At 35.4% G+C, this 26,962-nt stretch overlaps 1 protein-coding gene across 1 annotated transcript in view; it reads right to left on the reverse strand.

Moving 5' to 3' along the window:
* Positions 1-1,017: 1,017 nt before the first annotated feature.
* LOC129755769 (uncharacterized) overlaps positions 1,018-26,962 on the reverse strand; it is a 33,856-nt gene continuing 7,911 nt past the window's right edge. The window contains exon 2 of the mRNA XM_055752411.1: positions 1,018-2,501. Coding sequence (XP_055608386.1) covers positions 1,841-2,290 — 450 coding nt within the window. The 5' untranslated portion in view covers positions 2,291-2,501 and the 3' untranslated portion in view covers positions 1,018-1,840. The remainder of the gene's footprint in view (positions 2,502-26,962) is intronic.

Consider the following 26,962-nt stretch of genomic DNA (forward strand, 5'->3'; position numbering starts at 1 on the left):
CTTGTTGTAGTTTCGGAGTGCACGTTTCTTGGCCGTCTTCAGTCGCCGCAGTTCTTTAGTGACCCAGGGAGCCCGTAGATTTGTAGCCAACTTACGTTTCGGAACATGGCAATCAATGATGTAGTTGAGAATGTTCGAAAATGTCTCAGCAGCTGCGTTTGGATCAGAAGGATCGAGCTCAACTTCCCATTCGATGGACTCAAGAACGAGAGATATAGCTTCAAAATCCACGTTCTTGAAATCTTGATAGAAGGATGCCGTTTTCTTCACGGGGGCAAATATCCTTGCGGCATCGAGAGAGACCACTAAGGCTGGGTGATGTGGAACAGCTTTGACAAGGGGAGCGGGTGCTAAGTCAATCGTCGGAATCCTTAAGCCTTCGTTAACGAAACAGAGGTCGAGCATACGTCCATTTTCATTCTCGATATCATTTATCTGACGTAAAGTCGCTGTACTAAGGGCGTCTAAGTATACGCTAGAAGATGCCGAGAACGAAGAACGCATAGGATCTGGAAACAGAAAGCCACTTCGAGAGGAGCACCATTTTAGGCCGGGCATGTTGAAGTCGCCAATGATGAGTATGTCATCCTCAGGAGAACAAAAAGAGCTGACTTTAGACAGGCAACGCGAAAAGGACTCTGCTAAAACCAGGTCGCCAGAACGATCAGGTGGCACGTACACTACGCATAGATAGAGTTTCCGATTACCGAGATCAATGCGGGTCCAAAGAAGCTCCAGATCGTCCCAGGAAACGTCTTCGATAAGCAAAGCCGGGAGTGTAGATCTAATGGCAAGTAACACTCCACCACCAGTAGATTTTTTGCTGTTGAGAGGGCTACGATCGCAACGAAACACAGTATAATCTGGGCCAACAATCTGACTGGAGAGGGTACGGTCATTAAGCCATGTTTCGGTAAAGGCAATGATATCGTAGCAGGAGCACGAAGTAGCAAGCAGATAATCGATCACGCAGGAATTTACACCACCCGTGTTCTGGTAGAAAATGCTGATAGAGTAGTCCAATTCAGATGCAGTACCGGAACGAAGATCGCTGGAAAGGCAGATTTCATCACGCGGAGAAGAACTGTCTATGATATCATACTTGCCTGATAGCGCAAGCTGGAGAACCCCTTCGCCACAGACGAACTCAGGGCCGGGACGACTGTTGACGCTGGCTGGAAACAGCGCGACTGAGTCGAAGGGCTCCGGGGTCTCCGTGGTGCCTAGTTCGTTGCGTCCCGGTGCTGGAGGCCCAGTAGAGAATGCCGGATTTCCGAGGTCAGGAGTGTATGGCTGGGTGCATCTGTCGGAAAGCGGAAACTGACTACGCAAAGAAGATGTTCTTGTCGTAACAGGGTACTTGCCTGTAGGTGTGATCTGGAGAACCCCATCGCCTCCTCAGGGCCGAACTCAGGGCCAGGACGACTGATGACGCAGGCAGGAAGCAGCGCTACTGAGTCGAAGGGCTCAGGGGTCTCCCAAAGGCTCAAAACTGTGCGTCATGGTGTCGAACCCCGAAAAGCAATTGAGGCACTTGTAGACGAGATGTGTTGGTGGGCTGGATGAGTAGGCTGGAGGACCTCATCCCCGCATTCGAACTCAGGGCTGGGACGGCTGAAGACGCTGGCTGGAAACAGCGCGACTGAGTCGAGGGGCTTTGAGGCCTCCCAAGTGCCAAGTTCGTTGCGTCCCAGTGGAGAACACCCAGAAGCGTTGGCTGATCCTCCCACAGCAGGAAAACGGTCAAGAGATAAACAGCAGAGAGCTAGGGTCTCGTCGTCGTTGTCAGTTGGAATGAGAACCATGTGATTCCCATCAACCTTCAAACCTCTAAGAGGATCTACCTCAAGGACACCGGTACGGTTGTGGACCGACCCGTGCCAAAAACTATCGGTGTGGTAGCTTCGACAGTAGGCTGGAAGAGTTGAACCGATGGGGCAGGAGTCTGAGGCCGGCGGTGGAAGTTTTTTGGCTGATCCACAAATTCACGGAACTGCATCCCCGTGGGCCAGGTCGTTGTGTTCAGCGCGGCATCTTTGAGCGAAGGATCCAATCCGATTTTAAAAGAAACAAATCTTCTAGTGGAGCCATCTACACCTTTCGGGAGCAATCGTTTCACTTCCACTGATGAGGTTATATCCAAGCAACGAGAAACTATTTTGTTGACATCTTCATCGGTTATTTGCGGTTGAAGTCCAGCTAGATACAGCCAGAACTTAGGTGCCGGAGGTGGAGGAACAACAAACGGGACTGAAAGATCACTAAGATCGATAGACTTAGTCCCCGTCATTGTTGAAGAGACTACCACGGCGACGCTTGATATTTGGTGACGGATACGCTTGTGGAGTCCCTTTCAGTGGTGGAAACAAAGAAGCTGCCATTGGTGGGTACTGCTTCGAAGCCATATCATCGACTTTTTTGGACAAAAGGTCGAGCTGATGCGTTAGTTTGTCCAAAGCAGTATCGGGGTAGTCGGTTTTTGGAGCGGAGCGGAGATTAGACTAGAAAAAAAAGATAGAAAGTTCTATTATCTTGAATGTTTAAATATTTGAAACTCCCCGCTGAACTATTAATTTCGAATTAAGGCTCCAGCCAAAAAAAAGGACTCTGTTTAAAAACAGTGGTTAAAATAAAATACAAGAGTAAACCATGCCTTTTTCACGAATTTAAGCCCACTGTGACAGCGATCGAAGCGCGAGCCCTGGCAAAAATATGATTCCCTCCCCGTCGAATGATCAGTGCGAAGGTTTATGTTTGATTGGTTTTGCGGTTTTTGTGGGTCGCTGTCAAATCTGGACTGAGCTGAGACCCCGACGATGGAGACTTCGAATGGAGCGAAAAATGAAGATGACGACGGTGTGGCGTTGATGGTGATGCTTTTTAGCCGCATAGTCAGAGCGTGGCAGAAATCGAACAGCTGACTGAATTGATGATTGAAAGGCTGCTGCTTGAATGAATGACGGGGAGGGAAATGGAAATAAAATCCAACCTGTGTGCCTTTGTGCTGAAGGAATTTTGATTCAATGTTGGGATGCATGAAGAAGAACTGCTGTTGCGGCTTGTTTTTTGTTGCTGCCGTAAGTTAAAATTTGAAGAAGCTGCAGCAAGTGGGAAAAATGCCGACCTACACGGTGCGATTTTCGCGTTCGCAGGTGAAACATTGTATTCCGGGTGGTTTATTTCTGAAACCGGGATTTTGACATCGATGTCAGTTTACGTGGTTTGCTTACTGGTCTATTATTGAAAATTTTTTGAAAATTATTTTTTTTTTAAATTTAGACAATTTTGACAATTTTGACAATTTTGACAATTTTGACAATTTTGACAATTTTGACAATTTTGACAATTTTGACAATTTTGACAATTTTGACAATTTTGACAATTTTGACAATTTTGACAATTTTGACAATTTTGACAATTTTGACAATTTTGACAATTTTGACAATTTTGACAATTTTGACAATTTTCACTATTTTGAGCTTGTTAGAATTAAAAGAGATTGATTGCATCTTATTGTTTAATTTCTCAGGCTTTTTGTGAGCAAATTATTATTGCAAATCTGTAGAAAATAGATTCTTGCTGAGTTATTTTATCAACTAATTATTTAGGAACACAACGAAGTAGTTTTTGTAAGCCTTGTTCAAATTAATGAGTAACATGTTTTTGTTGGAAAAAACGTTTGTTCAGTTTGATCGAGCGCAAACATTCATTGCTATTCGTTCGTGCTAAGCTTGTCAATTTTTTACCGTAATTTATATTTTGTACACTTATGTTAATACACTATTGTTTATGCGCTGAGCGATCATGTTTATATATTTTTTTTATTTTCAATTTGGCATACTAAACATTTTACACCCCTTCAAGCTGCTGCACAGCTTCGAAACTAGTTTAAACATAAAACTTTTTTGGGGAATAATTTTCCACCACGACAGAACTGCATAAAATCGGACAGGAGGCAAGATAACAAAAAACGATATCACATAACAACATCACATGAACAATGTATCTACCCCATATGATATGGGACGAAATGCGGTGGTCAAACATGAAAACAACACCAAGCACACAAAACCGAAAGGCGCACATACAAGTTATGCTTGAAGGAGACTTGCTTGTTGTATTTGAGAAGGAAAATAAAGGGAAAAAAGAAAAGAAACAAACAAATGTCCGAGCTACTAACAACCGAACAGGCAGCGCTGCCAAAGATGAAAAACCATATATCTAGTCAACTCTACTGTCTATTGTAGTTTGGCATAGGAACACAACCACCCTTCATGAACCGGAGCTTCGAATATGAACCAAATTTCCAAGTGGATTTATGGGGTTTTCCTATGACTTGTTCAAATTGAGCCGGACGTTCATATGGAAAGTTAAGGCGATTCTATGTACAGAAAAATTTCTTATTCCTTGGAAAAATTCAAACATTTTCTTAAATGAAGTATTTTTTTTAGATTAAGTTATGATTTGAGCTGATACCAATGTTTAAAAAAAGTGTCATTAATTTTTTATTTTTTGAAACTTAACGACTGTTAAGGATTTAAATTGGGCTCCAATAAATTAATGTGATCTTAAAAACCGATAAATACCCATTTAATTGCATCAATAAATTCATCATCATCAATTTTCATCACGCCTCAATCGAGCTCGGATGCATTTCCGAAAACCGACACATAAAGCACTGAAACTGGTCCGGAAAATCAACTCTCGTTTTCCCTCGTTTTGAGTTGATTGTTGCTTGCTTGTCGGTGCGGGGGTAGGAAAAAATGTGGGTGTCAGGGCGGAAAATTTCATCCATCCATGCCCTGTGCACTCGAAACTAACTTTGTGCAGTCACACTTGGTGGATTGCAGCGGTCATTTCATTCAGGTGACCACCATCATCAACGCTTCTGAGAGCTATGGTCTAGGACCCAGCATCATCAGTAGTTGGAATCTTTTTTGGTGGAAAAATGGTCAATATTTTAACGTCTCACGACAGCTTTTCGGTCAATTGGTTTTCGGTTCCCAGTGATTTTAGACTTATGGTTGTATTTTGTTGTCAATTTGAACGAATGGGTCCATTGAACGCCCTCTCGCATCTGGGGGGTTGTAATTTGATTTACAGCGTATGGGCAGCACAGCTCGAGAAGTGAGTTCAAATTGGCCCAATAGAGAGAAACGTGAAAATTTACTACCCTCGAATGGGACCATCACCGAATTTTAAATTGAAAATTTGTTTCAATGCATGGATTTGAGTTAGAATATTTGTCAGAATGTTTATTTGAGTTTTAAACTCATGAGGTTAATTTCTTATTTCAAGCTTCTAATCTTCAAAACCTCAATTTTATTCCAATGAACAGTTTTGGGAAGCAAAAAAAAAGTTCAAACAAAACATTGCCAGAACTTTTGCAGCAAGTATCCTGGCCAAACAAATCCAGATTATTTTATCATAAAACCTGCAAAATCCGGGAATTTGGTTTAAAAATTGTCGACCAAGCAACTTGGGTCAAAACCCAGAAATTACTCAACAAGAATCAAGACAAAAAATTGGAAAAACATTTTTTCATCAAAATTGATCTGCAGATTTTTAATTGTTTTCAGGCTTCAAAAAACCTATTATGTTTAATTTTATAACACTTTGTTGAAAAGTTTTGTTTTCGATGCGTGAATTAAACATATTACAATTTAATTGGTTTTTGTTTCTGTTTGATTTGGCAAATAAAAGAAATAATTCCACGCAAAATCCAAGCTTTTTTCATTAGAATCCGGGTAATTGGACTGGACCGGACTGTTCTCAAATTTTGTATATTTATCCGGGCTAACCCGGTTAAAACCGGGCAATCTGTCAAGCTAACTTTAACATCATAAATGGAACAAAAATTATATCTCTTAAGAAATAAAAAGAAAACATCGGTCGGCAATGTTTTCGTTTATATTAAATGCTCAAAAATTAAGGTGTTCCTAGACAAAAAGATTTGTATCTTTTTTTTTTTTTGTGATGGTCCCACAGGCCCATTTGGGTCCTTCCTCCACCCCATACGCATCTTTAGAAGTGGGAGGGAGAGTTTATCCTTAGGATAATTCATATTGTTTACATTATTTTATCAATTTATGTACGACTTATTCGTCTTACTCCCGCGTATGTCCATCACCGTACAATTTCTATCTGATGCTTCGTCAGATCTTCATCACTATTGTATTATCCTTTTTAGGATTAGTCCTTTTCTCAAATTATCTGTTTCACGTAATTTATTGCCAGGTTCTTAAAAGTGTTTAAGTTTGTGCTGTCTTTGATGCTTCTTGGTAGGTTGTTATACATTTTCAGTCCGTTATAGAACACAGAACGTTTTGTCATCTCTTTTTTCGAGTTTGGTAATCTAAAATCATGTGCTCTTCTTGTATTGTATCCGTGTACATCAATTCCGTACTGCAGACCGTCTGATAGATAAGCTGGAAGCAATCCTCTAATCATTTTGTAGATAAAAATCAAACTGTTATACGCAATCCTCTGCTTAACTGACAACCATTGCAGCATATCAAGCATTAAAGCACCAGGAGTGTATCTGTTGCATTGTATAACTACTCGCATTATTTTGTTTTGTATTCTTTGCAGCCGCTTTGTTTGTGTTTCTGATGCATGAAGCAATATCGTAGCACAATAATCAAAGTGTGGCGTAATAACAGATTTCACGTAAGTTATTTTTGACCAAAAAGTCATATATCTATTTATTCGACAAAGTACACCATATTTTATGGCAATTTTCTTTATGATGTAGTCGATGTGAGCTATGAAATTTAGTTTTTCGTCGACTTGTACTCCTAAGTATTTAACCTGACGTACTTTTTCGACGACACAACCATCAATTAACAATTCTGGACAAACTCCAATCTGTCGATTTCCAATAATCATCCAGCTGGTTTTATTTAAATTAAGGCACAGTTTTCTATGCTTTAAAAACTCTGCAATGTTTCTCAAATCTGAATTTGCCTTTGACACCACGAGCTCTAAGTCTTTACCACTCCAGTAGGAGACGGAATCATCTGCGAACAGTTTAAGGCTACCATGACGTAAGCAATTTTTCATGTCATTGATGTAGAGTATAAATAACAAGGGACCCAATACACTTCCTTGGGGAACCCCTAGACTGTTTTCTCTGAATTGAGAGTAAGATGAACCATATTTTGTTCGTTGCATTCTGCTATTCAAGTAATTCTTAAACCAGTTTAAAACCGTACCATTTATGCCATATTTCATCAGCACTTTTACAAGTTCTAATCGATCAATTGTCTCGAATGCTCTTTTGAAGTCTAGAAACACAGCCACTGTGTATTTACCGTCCTCAATATTAATTTTCCAATTACGAAGTAATAGGTTTACAGCAGATTCAGTAGAATGCTGCTTCCTAAATCCTGACTGCTCAGCAATCAAAATGTCTTCACGCTCAATAAAGCGTAAGAATTGCTTTTTGACTGCTAATTCTAGGACCTTTTCTTGGATTTCCAACATGTTTATAGGTCGATATGATGAAGCCTCTCGTGCATTCTTCTGTTTGTTTTTAATCTTCATCTTGGGACAGAAAGTGATTCTATGCCTTTAAACAAGCACCATGTCAAATTGCATCTGCTTTGGTCAAGCTGATATATCATACGCCATTTGTTCTAGCAAAAGTGGTGAGTTATTCTACATATTTGTTTTTTTTTTAAACAAGACTAAACTAAATTTCAGATAAATCCGTCGAAGGCTGTAAAATAAGTACCAGTGATGACAAAAAAACGATTTATTTTTTCAAATTTAATTTAAATATTGAAACACTACTACAGAATTCTGGCTTAAAATTCTGGAGAAGCCTTCGAAAGTCCATCAATTAAGGTTTTTGCAGAATATTCTAGGCACATTATCTATCTTTTTAAATTATTCTTTTATCCTTTTACATATTTCTTCAATCTATTTTTTAAGTAGGGTGAGTGCTCCTACTTTGGACCTAGAGCCTACTTTAGTCCTAAAATGCCGAAAATTGTAAATAAGTCATTTTGGTGGCATAGAATAAAGATATTCGTATGCACACAAATGAACTCTTATTCTTCCTGAATCCTACAATACTATTTTTTGCCATTAAAAGTCTTTCTGATAAAATTTTCAACGTTTTAAAAAATGTACCTCCTCATCAGTGGTAAATCAGACAGCTCAATTAGTGGGACGCATATTAAGAAATTAGAGTGTATAAGGAAAAATTAGGATTTTTTACCGTCCAAGCCAAAGTTTAAAGGAAAATTACCTTCACTGTGAAGAATATGAACCGTACTACCTATTTTTCTTAAAATTTATGAAAATCAATGGAAAACTCGGAAAAATTGCTGAGGGTCCAAATATAAGAAACTTTCGACTTTGATGTTCCATGTTTAGACCTGACATCACCAATACTTTGTGTATCAATACCAAGAAATCAACAGAGTTGCGAATTTATAATTGGGACATAGTTCAGAACCAATATCGAATATTTCTAACATTTTTTTCCAGCTTTACGCAAATAAACTGCAAGTAAGTAAACACAAACAAGTTCCAGCTATTGTTCTGCTGATAGAGCTGTTGGGGATTGATTTTTTTATGATATTCATAACAGAAATTTTAGTTTTTTTTTATGTTAAAAAGCTGTAATACTTTTTTATGGTTAAAATTTATTGATAATTACATGTTCAATGAATTTGTTTATTTATTTTCGAAAAATCATACTTTTTATAGGAATATTAGTTCTAGGTCCATTGAAAGGAACCGGTCCAGTACCAAAATAGGAACAGTAGGTTCAAAGTTGGATATTTTGATCATCCATATCTTTGCAAATCTCTCAACAGCGGCGAAACATATGTTGAAAATGTTCATTGAAACTTGCAGATAAGATCATGAATTATAAACGAATTTCCTGAAAGATATAAATTTCCCGCCCATTTATGAGAAAAACATGATTATTTAAAAACCACCGCTTAAAGGGTCCAAAGTAGGGCAACTAACCCTAATATGAATAGATGCTTTCCAAAATATTATAAGAGTCTCAAAGTTATATTGAGAGCCCAGTTTCAACTTTTTTGGGAGCTTTAGAAGGCCCTAGAAAGTAAACCAAGTAATGTTTTTTTTGCTTAAGTCTCCTAGCTTTTTGTTAAATTAAAATTCAATTAAAAAAAAATGATGATGAAATTTAAATTTTGTAAACGTTAACGGGCGACATTTTAACTTGATTTGTGAGGTTTTTTGCGATTGACGAAATTTTTTTGATAATATTTCAAGATGTGAAATGTGAGGAATTGTTGGATAAATTTACGACTCGTGCTGAGAAATCGATTTTCGCAACGAGTTGCACACGAAATTTTATGCAAATTCGAAAAATCCCCCTGAAAATCCATTAATCAACCTAAAAGAAGCGCATTCTAACAAAATGTTCTGAAATTGTCTGATCAAGTAGATCGTCATTTGCAACGAAAAACAGTATCGAAAAAAACACAGTTCGATACCGTTTTCAGAATCGAAAATTTTACTTTTCAGTACTGAATTGCATAAATGGCCGTTTTGGTTAGATATAAATATTTTTTCTTAAATTTAATCAGTTCATCTATTAAACATAAAGAAATTCATTATCACTGAAAAATTTCTTTGGTTTTCAGTTGTTATGCAATGTATGTTTTTTTTTTAATTATTGAAAACTCTTGACATCAAAATTGCTATCAAAATTTTATTTAATTCGTATCGTACAAAATTTTACAGGTATCGTACAGTCCTTAAATAAGTTTCGATACTATTCAAATATAAAATTTTTAAACGTTAAAAATACAAATATATGAAAATTTATTGATTTAATAAACATTCCAAACACAAACACATACAAGCTGTTGTGCGGAAAATTCAACGATTCTGTAATAATAAACTTTCTGTTGATCTTGTGCAACATAAATTGTTCTCATTAAGTTATCCGCAACTCAGCTCCATAACAAATTTATTTTTTTTAAATCTCATTTTTGAAAAAAGTTTAAAATATAAAAAAAAAGAAAACAGAGAAAACATTCAAAGAAATTTTTAACGAAAATGTGTTAATCAATAACAAATTATTTTAAATACCGTCAATAGGGGCATCATGCAAAATTTTTCAATTTTAATTGCTTCTAAAATCTCAATGTCAACCGAAAATCACACCCCTATTACACCCAAAATTTTGAAGGTTGGTGATGGGGCATCAATTTGATATAGTCACCTTCTTAGAGAAAGGCGTCAGTTGCAATAAACTCGGTTTTTAAAGGGAAACCATATGAAATTTCATAACTTTGTATATATATATGTAGTGTCAGTACGCATAAAGCACGAATTGCAGTAATTTTAGCTTTCAATCAAATTAAATTTTACATTTTTTCTGTCAAAAATATTTGTAAAAAAAAACCGTGAGAGTGCTGCATACATTCAGGGGTAAAAAACACTACGAAAATTCTACTAGCTGAAATCATAAAACTTAATGTATGGATGCGTGAAATTTTGAAATTCACAAACACGTGATGCAAAACAGCATATGGAAACCAGATTTAAAAGGTGAATCTTTGATTTGCATTGTGATGCATTTGAGCCCAGACTGCTTACTGAATAATAACAATAAAGCCGGAACAAATTTCAAAACCTTCTTTTGTCACTAGTTGGAACATCGCGAGAGGGGGAGAACAATAAAAATTAATGCGAAAAACAAATAAATTGGAATAAATTGCATGAAAGGTTGTTTGCAACAAAATTGAATACTATATTATTGCACAAAACTTATAAATCAAGTAATTTTTTATCGAAAAATTCAATAAAATACAGAATTCCAAATGTGAAATAACTTCCATCTTCCAAAATTTGTTCTTAGTCTTGTAATTTTTCGGATATTTGATTTTTTTTTTCAAAATTTACATAAAATACTTCAAACGTTATTTATTCCCCCCTTCGGGTTTTTTTTTTGGAAATTTCGAAGGGGGTGTGACAAAAGAATAATTTGATATTTGTTCCAACTTATCATTTAGAAAAAAATTATGATTGTCCGAAAAATATTTTTACACCAACAGTGTTGGTAGAGAATAATAAAAGCAATTTAAAGTATCATCAAGCCAATCCATAATGTTTTTGTATACTGGGTAAAGTTATTTATCGCAACGAAAAATATAAAAAAAATCTCTATCAATTGTTTTAATATAATTGTTTCACTTATGTATTGAAAAAAATTGATTGTCAATAACGTTTGGGTTTCAATGAGAGAAATTCCGCAATCTTTAAAATGATTAAAAAAAAACATTTAAACACTGGAACGGAATGAAAGAAATCTAAGCAAACTCAATCTGCGATTTGGGTGTAGGTTTCTTAAAGTTCTGACTCTATGCCTCAAGACTTTCAGTGTGCTGAAACACTTTGAAAATATTAATAGATATGAACAGATTTTTTGACGAAAATTGACTTTCTTGGACGGCCTTCCCAGATAACCGATGTTTGGCCAAAATTTGTTTTTCCAAAAAACACCAGACACCAAATCTCGACGTTTCATGCATTTCTTAGTCAATTGAGATCTGAACAAAAATTTGGATTGGTCCAATTTGTTTTGGTTCCTCCTTTGATGATTTTTGCAGGTCAAAAAACTGAAACTTTGAGCGCTTTGATGGAACCCCAAATCAAGTTCGATTGAGCCGAAATTTTTGTTGAATATGGTGATGAAGTGTCTAGAGAGGGCGGAGGTAAATTTTATAATGCGAATCAACAGTAATGTGATTGCAGATGATAAAATCGACATTTTGAGCAAGAACTTAGAAGTATCCATGTAAAAATGGAACAAAATAATAAATACATTTTATAGAAAATAATGACCCAAACCAAAAAGCGTACAAAACAGCTGTGATCTGCATGACCTCAACCAATCGTGTGGCCATCTTTAGCTACAAAATGAGCTCTATTGAAAATTTGTGGACGTTTTTTTTTAACAAAAAGTTGTACAAAAATTTGGTTTAAAATAAAAAAAACTATTGTACTGTCTCGGGGACTTATCTTTAAACAAATTTGTGCACTTGTTTAGGCGGACTGAACAAATTGGTAAACATGCTGCTTTTACGTATTTTAAGTCAAATTTTCATTATTATCAGTAGTTTGTAATGCTGGAAAAGATTAAAAAATACTGGAATGACAAACTCAAACTCTATTTCCTTAATAAACTTTCATGCTGAAGAAATAAAACAAATTTTTTCTAAAGTTTTTAACCATTGTAACAACGTTCAAAACAGAAACTGGTTAATATCTAGCTGGAATTCGTTTTCCTTTCGAGAAATTCAAGAAACCGAAGTATTGAAATGCATTTTTGAGGTCCAATACAATGCGGTAGGATTAGGTAACATTCCCCTAAAATTTATCAAAATATTACTACTTCATATATTAACTCCCATAACGTACATTTTCAATAGAATTTTAGTTTCAGGTAAATATCCTCGAATATGGAAACACTCAAAATTTATTCCAATTAAAAAGAAAAGTAATTTAAATTCGTTGGATAACCTTCGCCCAATAAGTATACTTTGTGCTCTTTCGAAGGTATTTGAAAAGATTTTAAAAATCCAAATCTTTGCGTATATATCGGAAAACGAATTTATTAACTCATATCAGTCAGGATATCGACAAAAACACAGTACTAAAACTGCGATGATTAAAATGCTAGATGATATAGGCTCAATAATTGACAGGTCTCAATCTGTTGTTATGATTCTGCTCGACTTTTCTAAAGCATTTGACACGATTCATCACGGTGTTGCAATAAACTTTCACAAAATTTTGGATTTGGAATTTCAGCGAAGACTTTGATAAAATCGTACCTTGTAGATCGTTCTCAAACCGTCTACAACAACAATCAGTATTCATTTCCCCTACCGATTATATCTGGAGTACCTCAGGGCTCTATTTTAGGACCCATACTTTTCACCGTACATATCAACGATTTACTTAATGTTCTAAGATTTTTTCAAATACACATTTTTGCAGATGATGTACAACTCTATTTAAATTGCACAAACTTGACAGAGCAATGCATCAATTCCAGAATCAATGATGATCTCCAGTCTATCCATGCTTGGTCAATGAGAAACGCGTTGTCTTTGAATGTGAATAAATCGTATGCAATTTTCCTAAATAAGAATAATTCGATGCAAATAATACCGAAAATCTGTAACACTCCGATAAAAATAGTGTCAGTGCTGTAAGTTTAGGTTTTAAAATACAATCCAACTTTAAATTTGATTCGTATGTACTTCAGCAGTGCGGGAAAGTATATAACTCTTTGAGAACTCTTCGACTTCATAAAATATTTTTAAATACAGAGATGAAGATCAAACTTTTCAAGGCTTTGATCTCTCCTCATTTTATAGCTTGTGATTTTCTACTTTCTCAAGTTTCCCAAGCAGTTCTTAACAAATTTAGAGTCGCCCTCAATTCTTGTGTAAGATTTGCATTCAACCTCAAACGTACACTCAGGCAAATTCTTATTAAAATTTTCATAAGATGCGTCTTATGAACCGCTTTCTAGAGCGCAAAATTGTGTTTCATAAGAGTCTTATGAAATACTTTCAGTTTTCATAAGAACATCTTTGAAAAATAGAAGAAACGGCATTGTGAAAAAATAATGAACACATTCATTCATTCCATCAAATTTCCATCATCTAACGGTACGAAGCATTCGCTAGTTGATAGTTATTAGTTTTCCTAAACAGTGAAAAATAATTGTGATCTTCTGAGTGGTAAGTTTGAGTTGATGGTTTTGATGTGAACGATTAATATATTTGTAAACCAAAATATTTTTTTGTTTTCTTTTCAGTACGCGGACCGGAAAAACACAAGGTCAAAGAATCGGATGCGACAAAAAAAAATTGTTGGAACCGGGTGTTGAGGTGTTGCTGATGGTGGCCATCAACAACTAAATTTCAAACAAATCCGGAAAACAATAAATTGAATGTTTTCAACATAAAATTTCTAAAATTATTCTTATTAGAAGTGAGTTCCTGTTTCCATAAGAGCCTCTTATGAAAACCATCAAACCCCCATTACATTAGGTGTTCATCTTCAGAATTCATTCGCGTCATAAGACAATCTTATGAATTTCAATGATTTCTCTTATGGCGCCACTTTATAAGAGAATCTTATGGCATACATAATAGAATTTTTCTGAGTGTATGGATCACGATTCACATTTACAAACTCGTTTGATTGGTTGTTCCTTTGAGAGTTTTCCTAAAATAAGATGCTGCCTTTTTATTTACAATCTAATTAATAGTAAAACACCCGCATATCTCTATATAAAATAAACTCAGTTAAGAAGTTCAAGAGCTTTAAAATTTGTCATTCCTCGCCACAGATCAGAGCTGTATGGCAATTCGTTTTTTGTTAGAGGTGTGAGCTATTGGAATGCCCTTCCTAATTCTTTAACACTGGAAACCTCGTTCGCAGTTTTTAAGATCAGATTAATTGAGCACTTTAGAAATTAAGTTAGTTTTTTTTTATTCAAATAACTAGTTTTTTATCGAAATAATCCTAGGCACTTGAATATTCATAATATAATCGCACATAAATATCAACGCACAAAATGTAACATTACAAAAGATGTAATATCTTACGTTACTGAATAAAAAATGTTTAATAATAATAATAATAATAATTTCTCTCTGTCAGGCAATATCTACATGAATCTTCAAAGCCTTCTTTTGAGTAAATATGTGACTTTTGGTTAATAGGCAGCTATCCAACGAATTGCAATTCTAAAAGATTTGGGAAAACTGAAAATATCGGAATTTTAAGAAAAATACGATGGGTGGATTTTTATTTGTGTCGGTCACTAAGGTTATCATTGCACAGAAAAATTTTGATATTTTATTTTAATTTAGAAAAGTAAGACAGCTTAGATGTTTGGTAGAATTAAAAAAATAATAATGAAATTAAGTCACGCAAACTCTGCCTAATTCAATGAATAGCATGGAAACTCTTTGTCATAAAAAATATACTTATCAATATCCAATTTTTTTTAAAGATAATGAGAATTGCGTTTTGAATTCGTGTTTCAATTGAAGAACAACCATTGAAGATAGTTGAATATCTATATAAAAACTTGAAGGGCAAAGAAACAAAAGTAATCTAACTGTTAAAAGTACAAAAATGCCTTTAATGTTGAGCCCTCTTGATTTTTTTTTTAAAAGTTATCAAACTGGAATTTCTAAAAATGATAATATAATAAATACAAAGCGAATCATATCTATAATTCAAAATCATTACACTCCCGCGCATTTCTCACTGCAGTGTTTCTTTTCACGGTAGTCGTTTGCGGTGGCCTTTCCTGGCATTATCAGAAAACGAGCACCCACACATAATGCAGCTCATTACCAGCTTTTAGCCCTTTTTCCCAGCCATCAGCAGCTAGATAGTCGCCGGCCTGTTAGTTGGCCGACTCTACTCAGCTCAGTTGGGTAAGGTTTTAACAAGCCCCCGATGATAAAGTGCCAGAAGCAGCTGATAAAGATGGGGCAAATCGAGAGATAGCGTAATGGCACCTTAACATACCATCATCGTACTATACCAAGCCAAACCAAAACGAAGGTAGTTTTTCACCTTCATTTGAAAAACAAAACTCGACATGAGGAAGAAAAAATTACTACCTTTTCAAAGGGGCCTACATATTCAGAGCCACACCTTCGCTCTTCGCTTTTTACCCTACAGGTCTGTTAGGAAAAACTAAGCTCAAACGAGAGCTTTCGATTTCTTTTGCATTGTTTCGCCCATACTTACTGCTCTTATGTGTTGTGGTGGAGGTCTCAAGCGTTCTGTTTTTCTTCCCGGACGCCGATTTTGGCTTAACATTTTCAACTCGCGCGAGATCGGCACGCGACCCACAAGACAGACATGTTACGCTTTGTTTACGGTACGCCCTTTTTTCCTCCATCGCGACGCCAGAAGAAGACGGGGAGGGGGCGAGCCCGAATGAAAACAAAGCAAAGCAGCAGTTCAATAATGGAAGCAAGAGTTGAACAGAGCTAAAAAACACTCGTCTTAGTCGTAAAGACCCATTGACATCTACAAGTAGGTATGAAGAAGAGTGGAAGGTTTTTCCAGTTGGATTTTTCACTATTATTTATGATCTTCACTCTGGCATTTTTAGCAATTCAGCTAGGAAAAAAAGGGTAGCAGCATCGTTCGACTTGAGGGAGTCACTTTTCTTTTCACACGAGATTTACTACTACCGTTTCGTTACCAACTCTGCTGCTTTTTGACAAACGCCTTTTCGCTGTTGGCCCTTTTGTTTACAATTGTTTTGCCTCTGTTGTTATTGTTCTTCTAAATGAAAGGTGTATGGTAATATCAGGAACGAGTTTTTGAAATGTTCAACATAAATTCGACAATTGAAACAACAAAAGGTTGTTTGTTGTGTAAGTATTGAACTATGTAAATGACATATCCAACAGATTTTTTAAGGTTTACTACTATGAATTGTCACGTTCTTTGGCTCTACTGTTCAGTTCATCGTTACATTAAGGATGATTCCCATTAGCTTGGAAATTGTCGCCAGTGACCCCCATCTTCAAAAAAGGGTCTAGAAATGTTGCAGATAATTACAGGAGTGTAGTAAAAGGAAGAAGCGGGCTATATGCGCCTATTAAGCAGAATACTGATTTATTCAAATATTACCTCGAATATGTGTACAAATACTGAATACACATGAGCAGACTTCTGTTTTCTATACATTGGAGTAATTTTTATGTTGATATCTCCTTCAGTTTTTGAGAAATCGATTTTATTATAACTGTTGCCAAAATTGACGAACCTCAAACCGTGCGGGCTAAATGCGCCTATTACAGTTTTAGGCAAAATTTCTGCTTTTTTGGCAATATTCCCGTATAATTCCATTGGAAATGTTAGAAACTGATAACTTCCATACGACAAAGCTGAAATTTCATAAAAATCTATTTCTTTTATTATTTTATAGAATAAAACAAAAGCTAGGGTTGCCATATTATGAAGGCAATTCATCTATAAGAAAAACTTTATCCAATCTGTTTTAAGATCTTCAATTCTCTCTTAAAGTGTTAATTAGAGCTTATACTCGAAATTTTAATGATAGAAACCATATATTTATTCTTGTTAACCTGTTATTTTAGGATAGTGGCATTTTACAAACACAATGGGGGCATATATATGGGGGCTTGTATAAATTTTAAATTTTTTTTGAGTTGCTTTATTCATAAAATTCTTTCTTGCCTTATGTTCCAAGCGTTTACCCTTAAAATGCATTGATTAGAAATGTTGTCTTGTCAGTCATTTCGTCAAACGGCCGTAGGCGCATTTAACCCAATAGGCCCATTTAGGAAACCTTTCCCCTATTATCTGCTTTGCCAAAATATTTTGAGAAGTTGGTTTATCACCGGCTACATCCAGCGCCCCATCAGCACGGAATTCTCAGAAAAAGATACGAGGTCACAAATCTTTGCGAGTTGTCGCGTATTAAATTGGATTGCCAAGGGATTCCAAGTCTACACAGAAATGTCGAAGGCCTTCCATGTAGCAGTAGACTGAGTCAATTTGGGGTCATTTTTCAATTTCCCAAACCCTGGAGTCTAAAAAGCTTGGTTTTGGTTAAAAACATCCATGATTTTTTGCAGAATTTTTAAGTAACGTTTACATGAGTAAATTTGAACTTTGAGATTTGTATGAATATTTTGTACTGAAAAATCATCACCATTTTTGTTTCTTCTCTGCTCATAGTTTTTGTGCCAATTTATTATTGAAGGAAATTTTCCACTAAACAACTTTGTCGAGGACCGTTATATCGTATCTTAATAGACAAAAAAGTTATTAGTTATCGAATAACGGTATGTGTTCTGGCATTGAAAAACAATGAACTCAATTGACATCACTGCTGGTTGCCTAGCGACTACTTTTAATGCAACACTTTGCGAGGCACAAGCAGTGGTTTCAATTCAAAAATGACAAAAATGACAAAAAATGGCAAAAAATGACAAAAAATGACAAAAAATGACAAAAAATGACAAAAATGACAAAAATGACAAAAATGACAAAAATGACAGAAATGACAAAAATGACAAAAATGACAAAAATGACAAAAATGACAAAAATGACAAAAATGACAAAAATGACAAAAATGACAAAAATGACAAAAATGACAAAAATGACAAAAATGACAAAAATGACAAAAATGACAAAAATGACAAAAATGACAAAAATGACAAAAATGACTAAAATGACAAAAATGACAAAAATGACAAAAATGACAAAAATGACAAAAATGACAAAAATGACAAAAATGACAAAAATGACAAAAATGACAAAAATGACAAAAATGACAAAAATGACAAAAATGACAAAAATGACAAAAATGACAAAAATGACAAAAATGACAAAAATGACAAAAATGACAAAAATGACAAAAATGACAAAAATGACAAAAATGACAAAAATGACAAAAATGACAAAAATGACAAAAATGACAAAAATGACAAAAATGACAAAAATGACAAAAATGACAAAAATGACAAAAATGACAAAAATGACAAAAATGACAAAAATGACAAAAATGACAAAAATGACAAAAATGACAAAAATGACAAAAATGACAAAAATGACAAAAATGACAAAAATGACAAAAATGACAAAAATGACAAAAATGACAAAAATGACAAAAATGACAAAAATGACAAAAATGACAAAAATGACAAAAATGACAAAAATGACAAAAATGACAAAAATGACAAAAATGACAAAAATGACAAAAATGACAAAAATGACAAAAATGACAAAAATGACAAAAATGACAAAAATGACAAAAATGACAAAAATGACAAAAATGACAAAAATGACAAAAATGACAAAAATGACAAAAATGACAAAAATGACAAAAATGACAAAAATGACAAAAATGACAAAAATGACAAAAATGACAAAAATGACAAAAATGACAAAAATGACAAAAATGACAAAAATGACAAAAATGACCAAAATGACAAAAATGACAAAAATGACAAAAATGACAAAAATGACAAAAATGACAAAAATGACAAAAATGACAAAAATGACAAAAATGACAAAAATGACAAAAATGACAAAAATGACAAAAATGACAAAAATGACAAAAATGACAAAAATGACAAAAATGACAAAAATGACAAAAATGACAAAAATGACAAAAATGACAAAAATGGCAAAAATGACAAAAATGACAAAAATGACAAATAATAAAAAAAAAATCTGCAATGTAAGTTTTGAATAACTCTTTGACAGTTAAAATAAAACCTTAAGTTGTATCTTGGAAAAATTTTAAATATAATTCTTTGAAAGTTCTGGTCATCAGATGTTCAGAATTGTTTTTTCATTGCTCAATTTTGTCGACATCCTGTTGACACAGTAATTAAATGTTCCCTCAAAGGTTTTGGTTAATTTGCAATGCATTATTCATACTTTCAAGTGTTTGAAGACTCAAGCCTTCTCTCAGCACAATGAATGTGCTCAACAAAAATGAATGGTCACCATCATCTACACGTGGCGTAAGCTAGCTAGTTAACGTTTATGAAAACTTCCGAGGGGACCAAGAAAAAAAGAGGCTCTTCATAACTAAGCGAGAAAAGCACTCCAAAGACATGTGCGAGCGCCAACAAAAGGTAAGAAGGTACATTTAGTAGGTACTACTATTTACGACTTCTCAAGTATCATTTGTTGGATTCCTCGAGAGAAGCACCATTAGTTTTGTAAAGTGGAAAACCCTTTCCAATCATCATCGTCGTCGTCATCTTCTTCTCTAAAAAACAGGAATAACAACAACCAAGGCCTAGTCCTACGGCTGAAAGTAACAGTCGCTGTTAGGCTTCAAGTTACATACAACATATTGCACCACAACCATGAGAGCATATGGGACCAAAGAACTGCAAACATAAACATCACCGTGGAAAGGGAAAACCGGTCATATGGCACGAGTTCGAATGTCGAAGAAAAACGACCCCGGAGGAAAGTGACATTGCATGACTCGGATGCGTGTTTTTTTAACGAGCCTACGACAATTACCTTCTTCAAAAATGTATTGGGAGTCTGGTTGAATCAAATAGAGGAAAACTTGAGTGGTTTAAATTTTTGGAATTTTTTTTACTCTTCTTTAAAAATTTGTTAATAAAACAAAGTTTCAAATCGATAAAACTTTAATCAACAAAAAAAAATTCAAAGATTTTGTTATTAATGTTATCAAATTTAAATTCAAACCGCTCTATCAATAGCAGCATCCAGCAACCTTCCCATTGATTACTTTCGGCTTGAACCAACATCCCTGGAGATTTGTAGGGGGTCGTCGCAATCCGAGATGGGAGAAAAAAAACAACCCAACATAGTGAGAACACCCCAGTGACAGTGATAAATGTCATTGGCATTTGCAACCGCTGTTTGTTGTTGTCATCGATAGGGAATTTATCTGTTACTGACTGGCTGGCTGCTGCAAAGATGTTTTGGGAAGCTGTAGGTTCCTGCAGATGTTCGCCTTGCAAAGTCAGTAAGTGAGGTATGTTGATGGCCAACGATTAACCGGTTGTTGTTGTTGTCATTGTCGCACTGTTAATGTTAAAGGCGCCCGGGATGTGTTAATGGCCGCCGAGATCAGCAACACCTTCGGAACACCTCGTGTTGGGTTCAGCGGTGAGATAAACATGAGTTTCGTGACGAAATTAGTCAAACCAGTATGGGAAGTGGGTTTCACTTTTCGGCTACCGTGCTGAAAGGAAGTTTAGTAGAATTTCTTGGAAAAATCCTACCATATGAAATGGCTGAAGTTACCAACGTTTGTTAAGTACGTCTTATCTTGACAAAAAAGACTCGTTGTTTAAATTAAAGCTCAAATATTTTTGTTCAATCAGAAAATAAGAAAATAATAGTTCACATAGGTCGTTCAACGAAATGGTTAAACGACGTTTCATTTAGAAAAAGAACCAACTTTTGATCATATTGTGGCGCTCCTGATGGATGGATTTGGAAGTTCTTGGCGCCCACGTGTCGGGAATTTTGTTAGCTTCACGTATGTATTTTTGACATTCCGCTAATCGACTGTACTTTGCAAAGAATCAACATGGAAGTCGAAGGAAGGGAAAAAACTCGGCTTTTTTTTTATTTTTTTTTTGAAAATCCATTGTGGTCTGCACCGGGATCGCAGCAAGCCGTGCTCGAGAACGGTCGTGTTTTTTCCAACGTCGTTCTCATTTGTATTTTCGCGAATATCAATTTTGGTGAATTTTAGGTGTTTTGGAGATTTATGTTTAGAAAGATACATATTACAAGTGATTGATGATTTTTGCAATGATTCAAAAATCTTCTCTTCACTTTCAAATAGTATCTGATGAATGAAAAAACTCTCGATACACCTGAGGTGTAAACAAACTTTTGTAACTAAAAAGCTAATTCTTTATTTCAAGTTCAAGGATCCAAACAATCTTAATTCAGTTTTGAGAACTCAAATTAATTTTATTCCGCTTAAAAATAGAATTATGCGGTCTTCAGAGAGAAATGGATCTCCTAGATTACTATTCAGAACCGATCCTCCTAAGGAATCGGAGATAAATGATCTCTGCCAGATAGTTGTTTTCCAATTGAAGCTAAATGCCAAATTGAAATCAGTTAAAAATGTCCGTTCCATTCTATTCCATCATAAGAATAACTACCAAATCTAAACGTCAGAAACTGATTAAAACATTTCAATAGCTTGTGGGGTATCTTGGGCTACCTATATTTTGGTGTTTTTATACACATTCAGAACTTAAAATATACGTTTTTCCTATCGGCAAAGTTTTCTTATGCCAGTTGTGAATAATGTTTTGTTCATTTTTCCAATGCGATAGAGACGAATATAAATAATTTATAAGGAATTTTGCCAAAATATAACTACGACAACAAACTTGTTGACGTTCACATCTTCCGTGCAAGACAGTTTTGCCAGAGGATCTCAAACCGACGTAATCTACACCGCAGCTTTCGACAAGGTAAACCACAAAATAGCCATAACCAAACTATATCGTATCGGTATTGCGGCTCTTTACTTGAATGGTTCCGTAGCTACCTGGTAGGACGGAAACTTATTGTACGATCAGGTGAATCATTTACCAATCAATTCCCTGCCTCTTCTGGAGTACCTCAAGGGAGCCACCTTGGACCCATAATATTCCTGATCTACTTCAACGACGTGCTGCTGCTTCTCTATGGACCAAAACTGGCATATGACGACGACTTGAAATTATTTCAACCCATCAACAGCACCGAAGATGTCAACGTCTTTCAGAGCCAGTTTAACATCTTGCCGCTTGGCGTGATGTCAATTGCCTTCCCTTGAATCGCAACAAATGTACGGTAATTTCGTTTTCACGCAAGCGGCTCCCGCTATCGGCTGATTATTTTCTGGGACATGAGGCAGTTGCACGAGTTGAGCATGTGAAAGACCTGTGATCCTGGACAAACGGCTGGATTTGAAGATCCACAAAAACAACATCGTCGATAAAGGTTCCAGATGCCTGAGTCTTTTATTCCGCATAACAAAAGACTTTAAGGATATTTATTGTCTCAAGCGTCTTTACTGCAGCTTGGTTCGATCGTCCCTCGAATATTCCTCGGCTGTGTGGTGCCCTTACTACCAAAATGGCTCGGGCGTATCGAGGCCATCCAGAGGCGTTTTTTGCGTTTCGCTCTCCGGAACCTGAACTGGCAAGACCCGTCCCGACTTCCCAGCTGCAAAAGCCGACACGCTGCAGCTGGGACGAGAACCGACTGCCCCGCACTGCTAGAAGCACTTCAACGTTCGATCTCGAGGCTTGAGGAATCTTGATCTTCAGCTCTTTGCTTCTCTTCGACAGAATAACTACGGAGCTAATACAGCAATTTGGTGCAATAAGGACGATTAACCGCTTCTCCGATCATTTTGATTTGTACGTTTCGAAGGAATTATTCCGAAGAAGAATCCTTAGTGCTTTAAGTATAATATAGGGTAAACTCCGTGTAATTGTAGTTTGTCTTTAATTTTTAACCTTTAATTTAATCATTTGGATCAATATGTGATCTGTTGATGAAAATAAACAAATAAACAAATAAACAAATAAGAAATGAAAAAAACGTTCGCGAGCCAAGAATTAGGAACTATTCGATCATACACAACTCTCTTTTTTATTTCCTCTTCTGAAATTGCTTTAAAATAACAAAATGAATTATGAAATATCAATTTTGGGTCAAGTCATAAACTTGCACGTTATCTACTCAATTTGGATTTGGTGGCCCACCGTTTTTCAAAATCCAAAAAAAAAACTTTTCTTAAAATAGTCAGATCTCGAGAGATTAATGTATTTAATAAACAAAAAAAAATTGCCATATTATACCTTAAAACTGTAGAAAACCTTTCCATTATTTTTTTTCTTTTTATCTTTTAAAAAAGAAGTTATGAAGCAAAGAAAAAAAAAGTGACCCATGATACCCCACTCTCCCCTATATATAATTGAAATCTTATCCCCCTTATTCTGCACCACGCGTCAGGTGACGATAGTCGAGTCACCCTAGTCACCCGATTCCAGTAATCGCTTTAGGTGAGAAACGTCTCTTAGAATGAACTTTTTTTCTTATTGTAGAATGTTGCTCCTATTTTGATTTTGGAATTCACTCTTCAGTTGTCAAAATGCCGTCCAAGGAAGAAGAGGGTATCAAAATTTTGCTAGCGCATCGTGAAAATCCGAGCTACTCACACGCAAAGCTGGCAAAATCGCTCAAAGTTGCCAAATCAACCGTTACAAATGTAATTAAAGTGTTTGGAAAACGTTTGTCGACAGCCAGGAAGTCTGGATCGGGGAGAAATCGAAAACCGGAAGCCGCTGAGACGACAAAGAGGTGTATCGTCTACAACCGGGCATCGAGCCAAAAAACGAGCCGGACTCTCGACTTACAAGAAGGTAGTGACTCAAAATCGCGATGATAAACAAAATACGACGGCCAAAGCGCGATCCCGGAGGCTGTAGACGACGATGCTGACGAATTTTGACTGCGTGGTAATGGACGACGAAACCTACGTCAAAGCCGATTACAAGCAGCTTCCGGGATAGGAGTTTTATACGGCAAAAGGAAGGGGAAAGGTAACAGATATTTTCAAGCACATGAAACTGTCAAAGTTCGCGAGGAAATATCTGGTTTGGCATGCCGTCTGTACCTGTGGCTTGAAAAGCAGCATTTCCATAGCTTCCGGGACTGACAACCAAGTAATTTACGTGAATGAGTGTTTGAATAAACGTCTGCTGTCTTTCCTGAAGAAACATGGTTGTTCCGTACTGTTTTGGCCGGATTAGGCATCTTGCCATTACGGTAAAAAAGCCATGGAGTGGTACGCCGCCAACAACGTGCAGGTGGTTCCCAAGGACAAGAACCCTCCCAACACGACAGAGCTTCGTCCAATTGAGAAATACTGGGCTATTGTCAAGCAGAACCTAAAGAAGACCAAAAAATTACTGCTTAGGACGAGCAGCAGTTCAAGGCAAACTGGCTTTCTGCGGCGAAGAAGGTGGGCAAGGTGGTTGTACATAATCTGATGGCTGGGGTCAAGCGTTAGGCCCGGCAATTCGGATTTGGAAAAGCGGAAGCCTAACTTAATATTTTTCCTGAATTTTCTACTAATTAAACTTGAAAAAGAAATTTAATTTTATTTTTTAAATAAAAGATTTCACCAATATAAACGTTTTCCCTTGACCAAATTTTGACCGTATTACCCTTGTCTCCAGCTGGGCATGGATCTCTGTCACATCGGCTTCAGGAATAAGGTGACAAGACTCACGTGACTCCGACTCGACTCGACTATGGTCACCTCACGCGCGGTGCAGAATAATGGGGGGTTTTCAAGGGATACGATTCTCAGTTACTGTAGCTAAATTCCAAGCAATCATCGACTCCTTTGAAATCACGATTCTCAGATTATTATAAAGTTTTCATGTGCAATATTATTATTCGGTCAGTAAACTCTAAATTGTCAAAGACGATGTATATCTTTTCAATATATTCAGTTAAAACAAATTATGGTTTCTAAGTACTAAATCATATCTTTTAACACATTCTTTTTTTTATTTTAGCGTTTTAAAGCTGATCCTGATGTTCATGCTATATCGGAAAAAGTAAGCCATGACATTTCTTTTTCCCTTGGTTCCAGATGTCTCTACGTCCAATACTGGGCCCGGCCGAGAAAACATGGGTAGTACATATACTTTTGCCACCTACCGAATGCTGACAAGATATGGCTTTGTACGTATCATAAGTGTAAGCATGATCCTGATATTCACTCCATCGGAGTTAATTTTCGGATTAACCCGTGGAAACTTAAAATATACCTTTAAAATGCTCACACTTTGTGTCAATGCTCATTTTGATATTGATTTTTAACTTCAAATTCAACGATGATTTTTTTTTGCATAAATTGTCAAAATTGTCAAAATTGTCAAAATGTTTAAAATTGAGGCCTTCCAAGCCAAAGGGGTGTAAATGATGAAAGTTAATGATGCCAAAAGGTTCTGCACATTGTGAACTATATTTGATGAATTTTTCTAATTTTTTTTTCAAATATCATTAACATGCTTTTAAATTCGAAAGCAAAATACAAATACAACCAATGAAAAGCATATTTTCTCGAAACAAGCAATTATGCGCTCATACCCCTTGGCTTAAAGAGCCTCCACTCTCAAAGTTGTCAAAATTGTCGACATTGTCAAAATTGTCAAAATTGTCAAAATTGTCAAAATTGTCAAAATTGTCAAAATTGTCAAAATTGTCAAAATTGTCAAAATTGTCAAAATTGTCAAAATTGTCAAAATTGTCAAAATTGTCAAAATTGTCAAAATTGTCAAAATTGTCAAAATTGTGAAAATTGTCAAAATTGTCAAAATTGTAAAATTGTCAAAATTGTCAAAATTTTCAAAATTGTCAAAATTGTCAAAATTGTCAAAATTGTCAAAATTGTCAAAATTGTCAAAATTGTCAAAATTGTCAAAATTGTCAAAATTGTCAAAATTGTCAAAATTGTCAAAATTGTCAAAATTGTCAAAATTGTCAAAATTGTCAAAATTGTCATAATTGTCAAAATTGTCAAAATTGTCAAAATTGTCAAAATTGTCAAAATTGTCAAAATTGTCAAAATTGTCAAAATTGTCAAAATTGTCAAAATTGTCAAAATTGTCAAAATTGTCAAAATTGTCAAAATTGTCAAAATTGTCAAAATTGTCAAAATTGTCAAAATTGTCAAAATTGTCAAAATTGTCAAAATTGTCAAAATTGTCAAAATTGTCAAAATTGTCAAAATTGTCAAAATTGTCAAAATTGTCAAAATTGTCAAAATTGTCAAAATTGTCAAAATTGTCAAAATTGTCAAAATTGTCAAAATTGTCAAAATTGTCAAAATTGTCAAAATTGTCAAAATTGTCAAAATTGTCAAAATTGTCAAAATTGTCAAAATTGTCAAAATTGTCAAAATTGTCAAAATTGTCAAAATTGTCAAAATTGTCAAAATTGTCAAAATTGTCAAAATTGTCAAAATTGTCAAAATTGTCAAAATTGTCAAAATTGTCAAAATTGTCAAAATTGTCAAAATTGTCAAAATTGTCAAAATTGTCAAAATTGTCAAAATTGTCAAAATTGTCAAATAGTCATTTGTCAATTTATTCATATTTATTTGAATCCATAGCTTACAAAAATCGTCCCACTTAAATTTTAATCAATTTCTTCCCAACGTTTAAATCTTCCCTTGCAATCTAGTTCAATGAGGTAATTGAACTTTACCGGTAAAACCTAAGTGGAATTTCCAATTTGGCAGCATCGTCTTGGAATGCAACAAGCTTCACCAAGAAAGGTCTTCTTCGTTCGACGAGAGTATGACATTTAGATCGTCTCAATCCACATATTGATACACGGGATTATT

Source organism: Uranotaenia lowii, chromosome 3 (assembly GCF_029784155.1).
Source record: "Uranotaenia lowii strain MFRU-FL chromosome 3, ASM2978415v1, whole genome shotgun sequence".
Taxonomy (NCBI): domain Eukaryota; kingdom Metazoa; phylum Arthropoda; class Insecta; order Diptera; family Culicidae; genus Uranotaenia; species Uranotaenia lowii.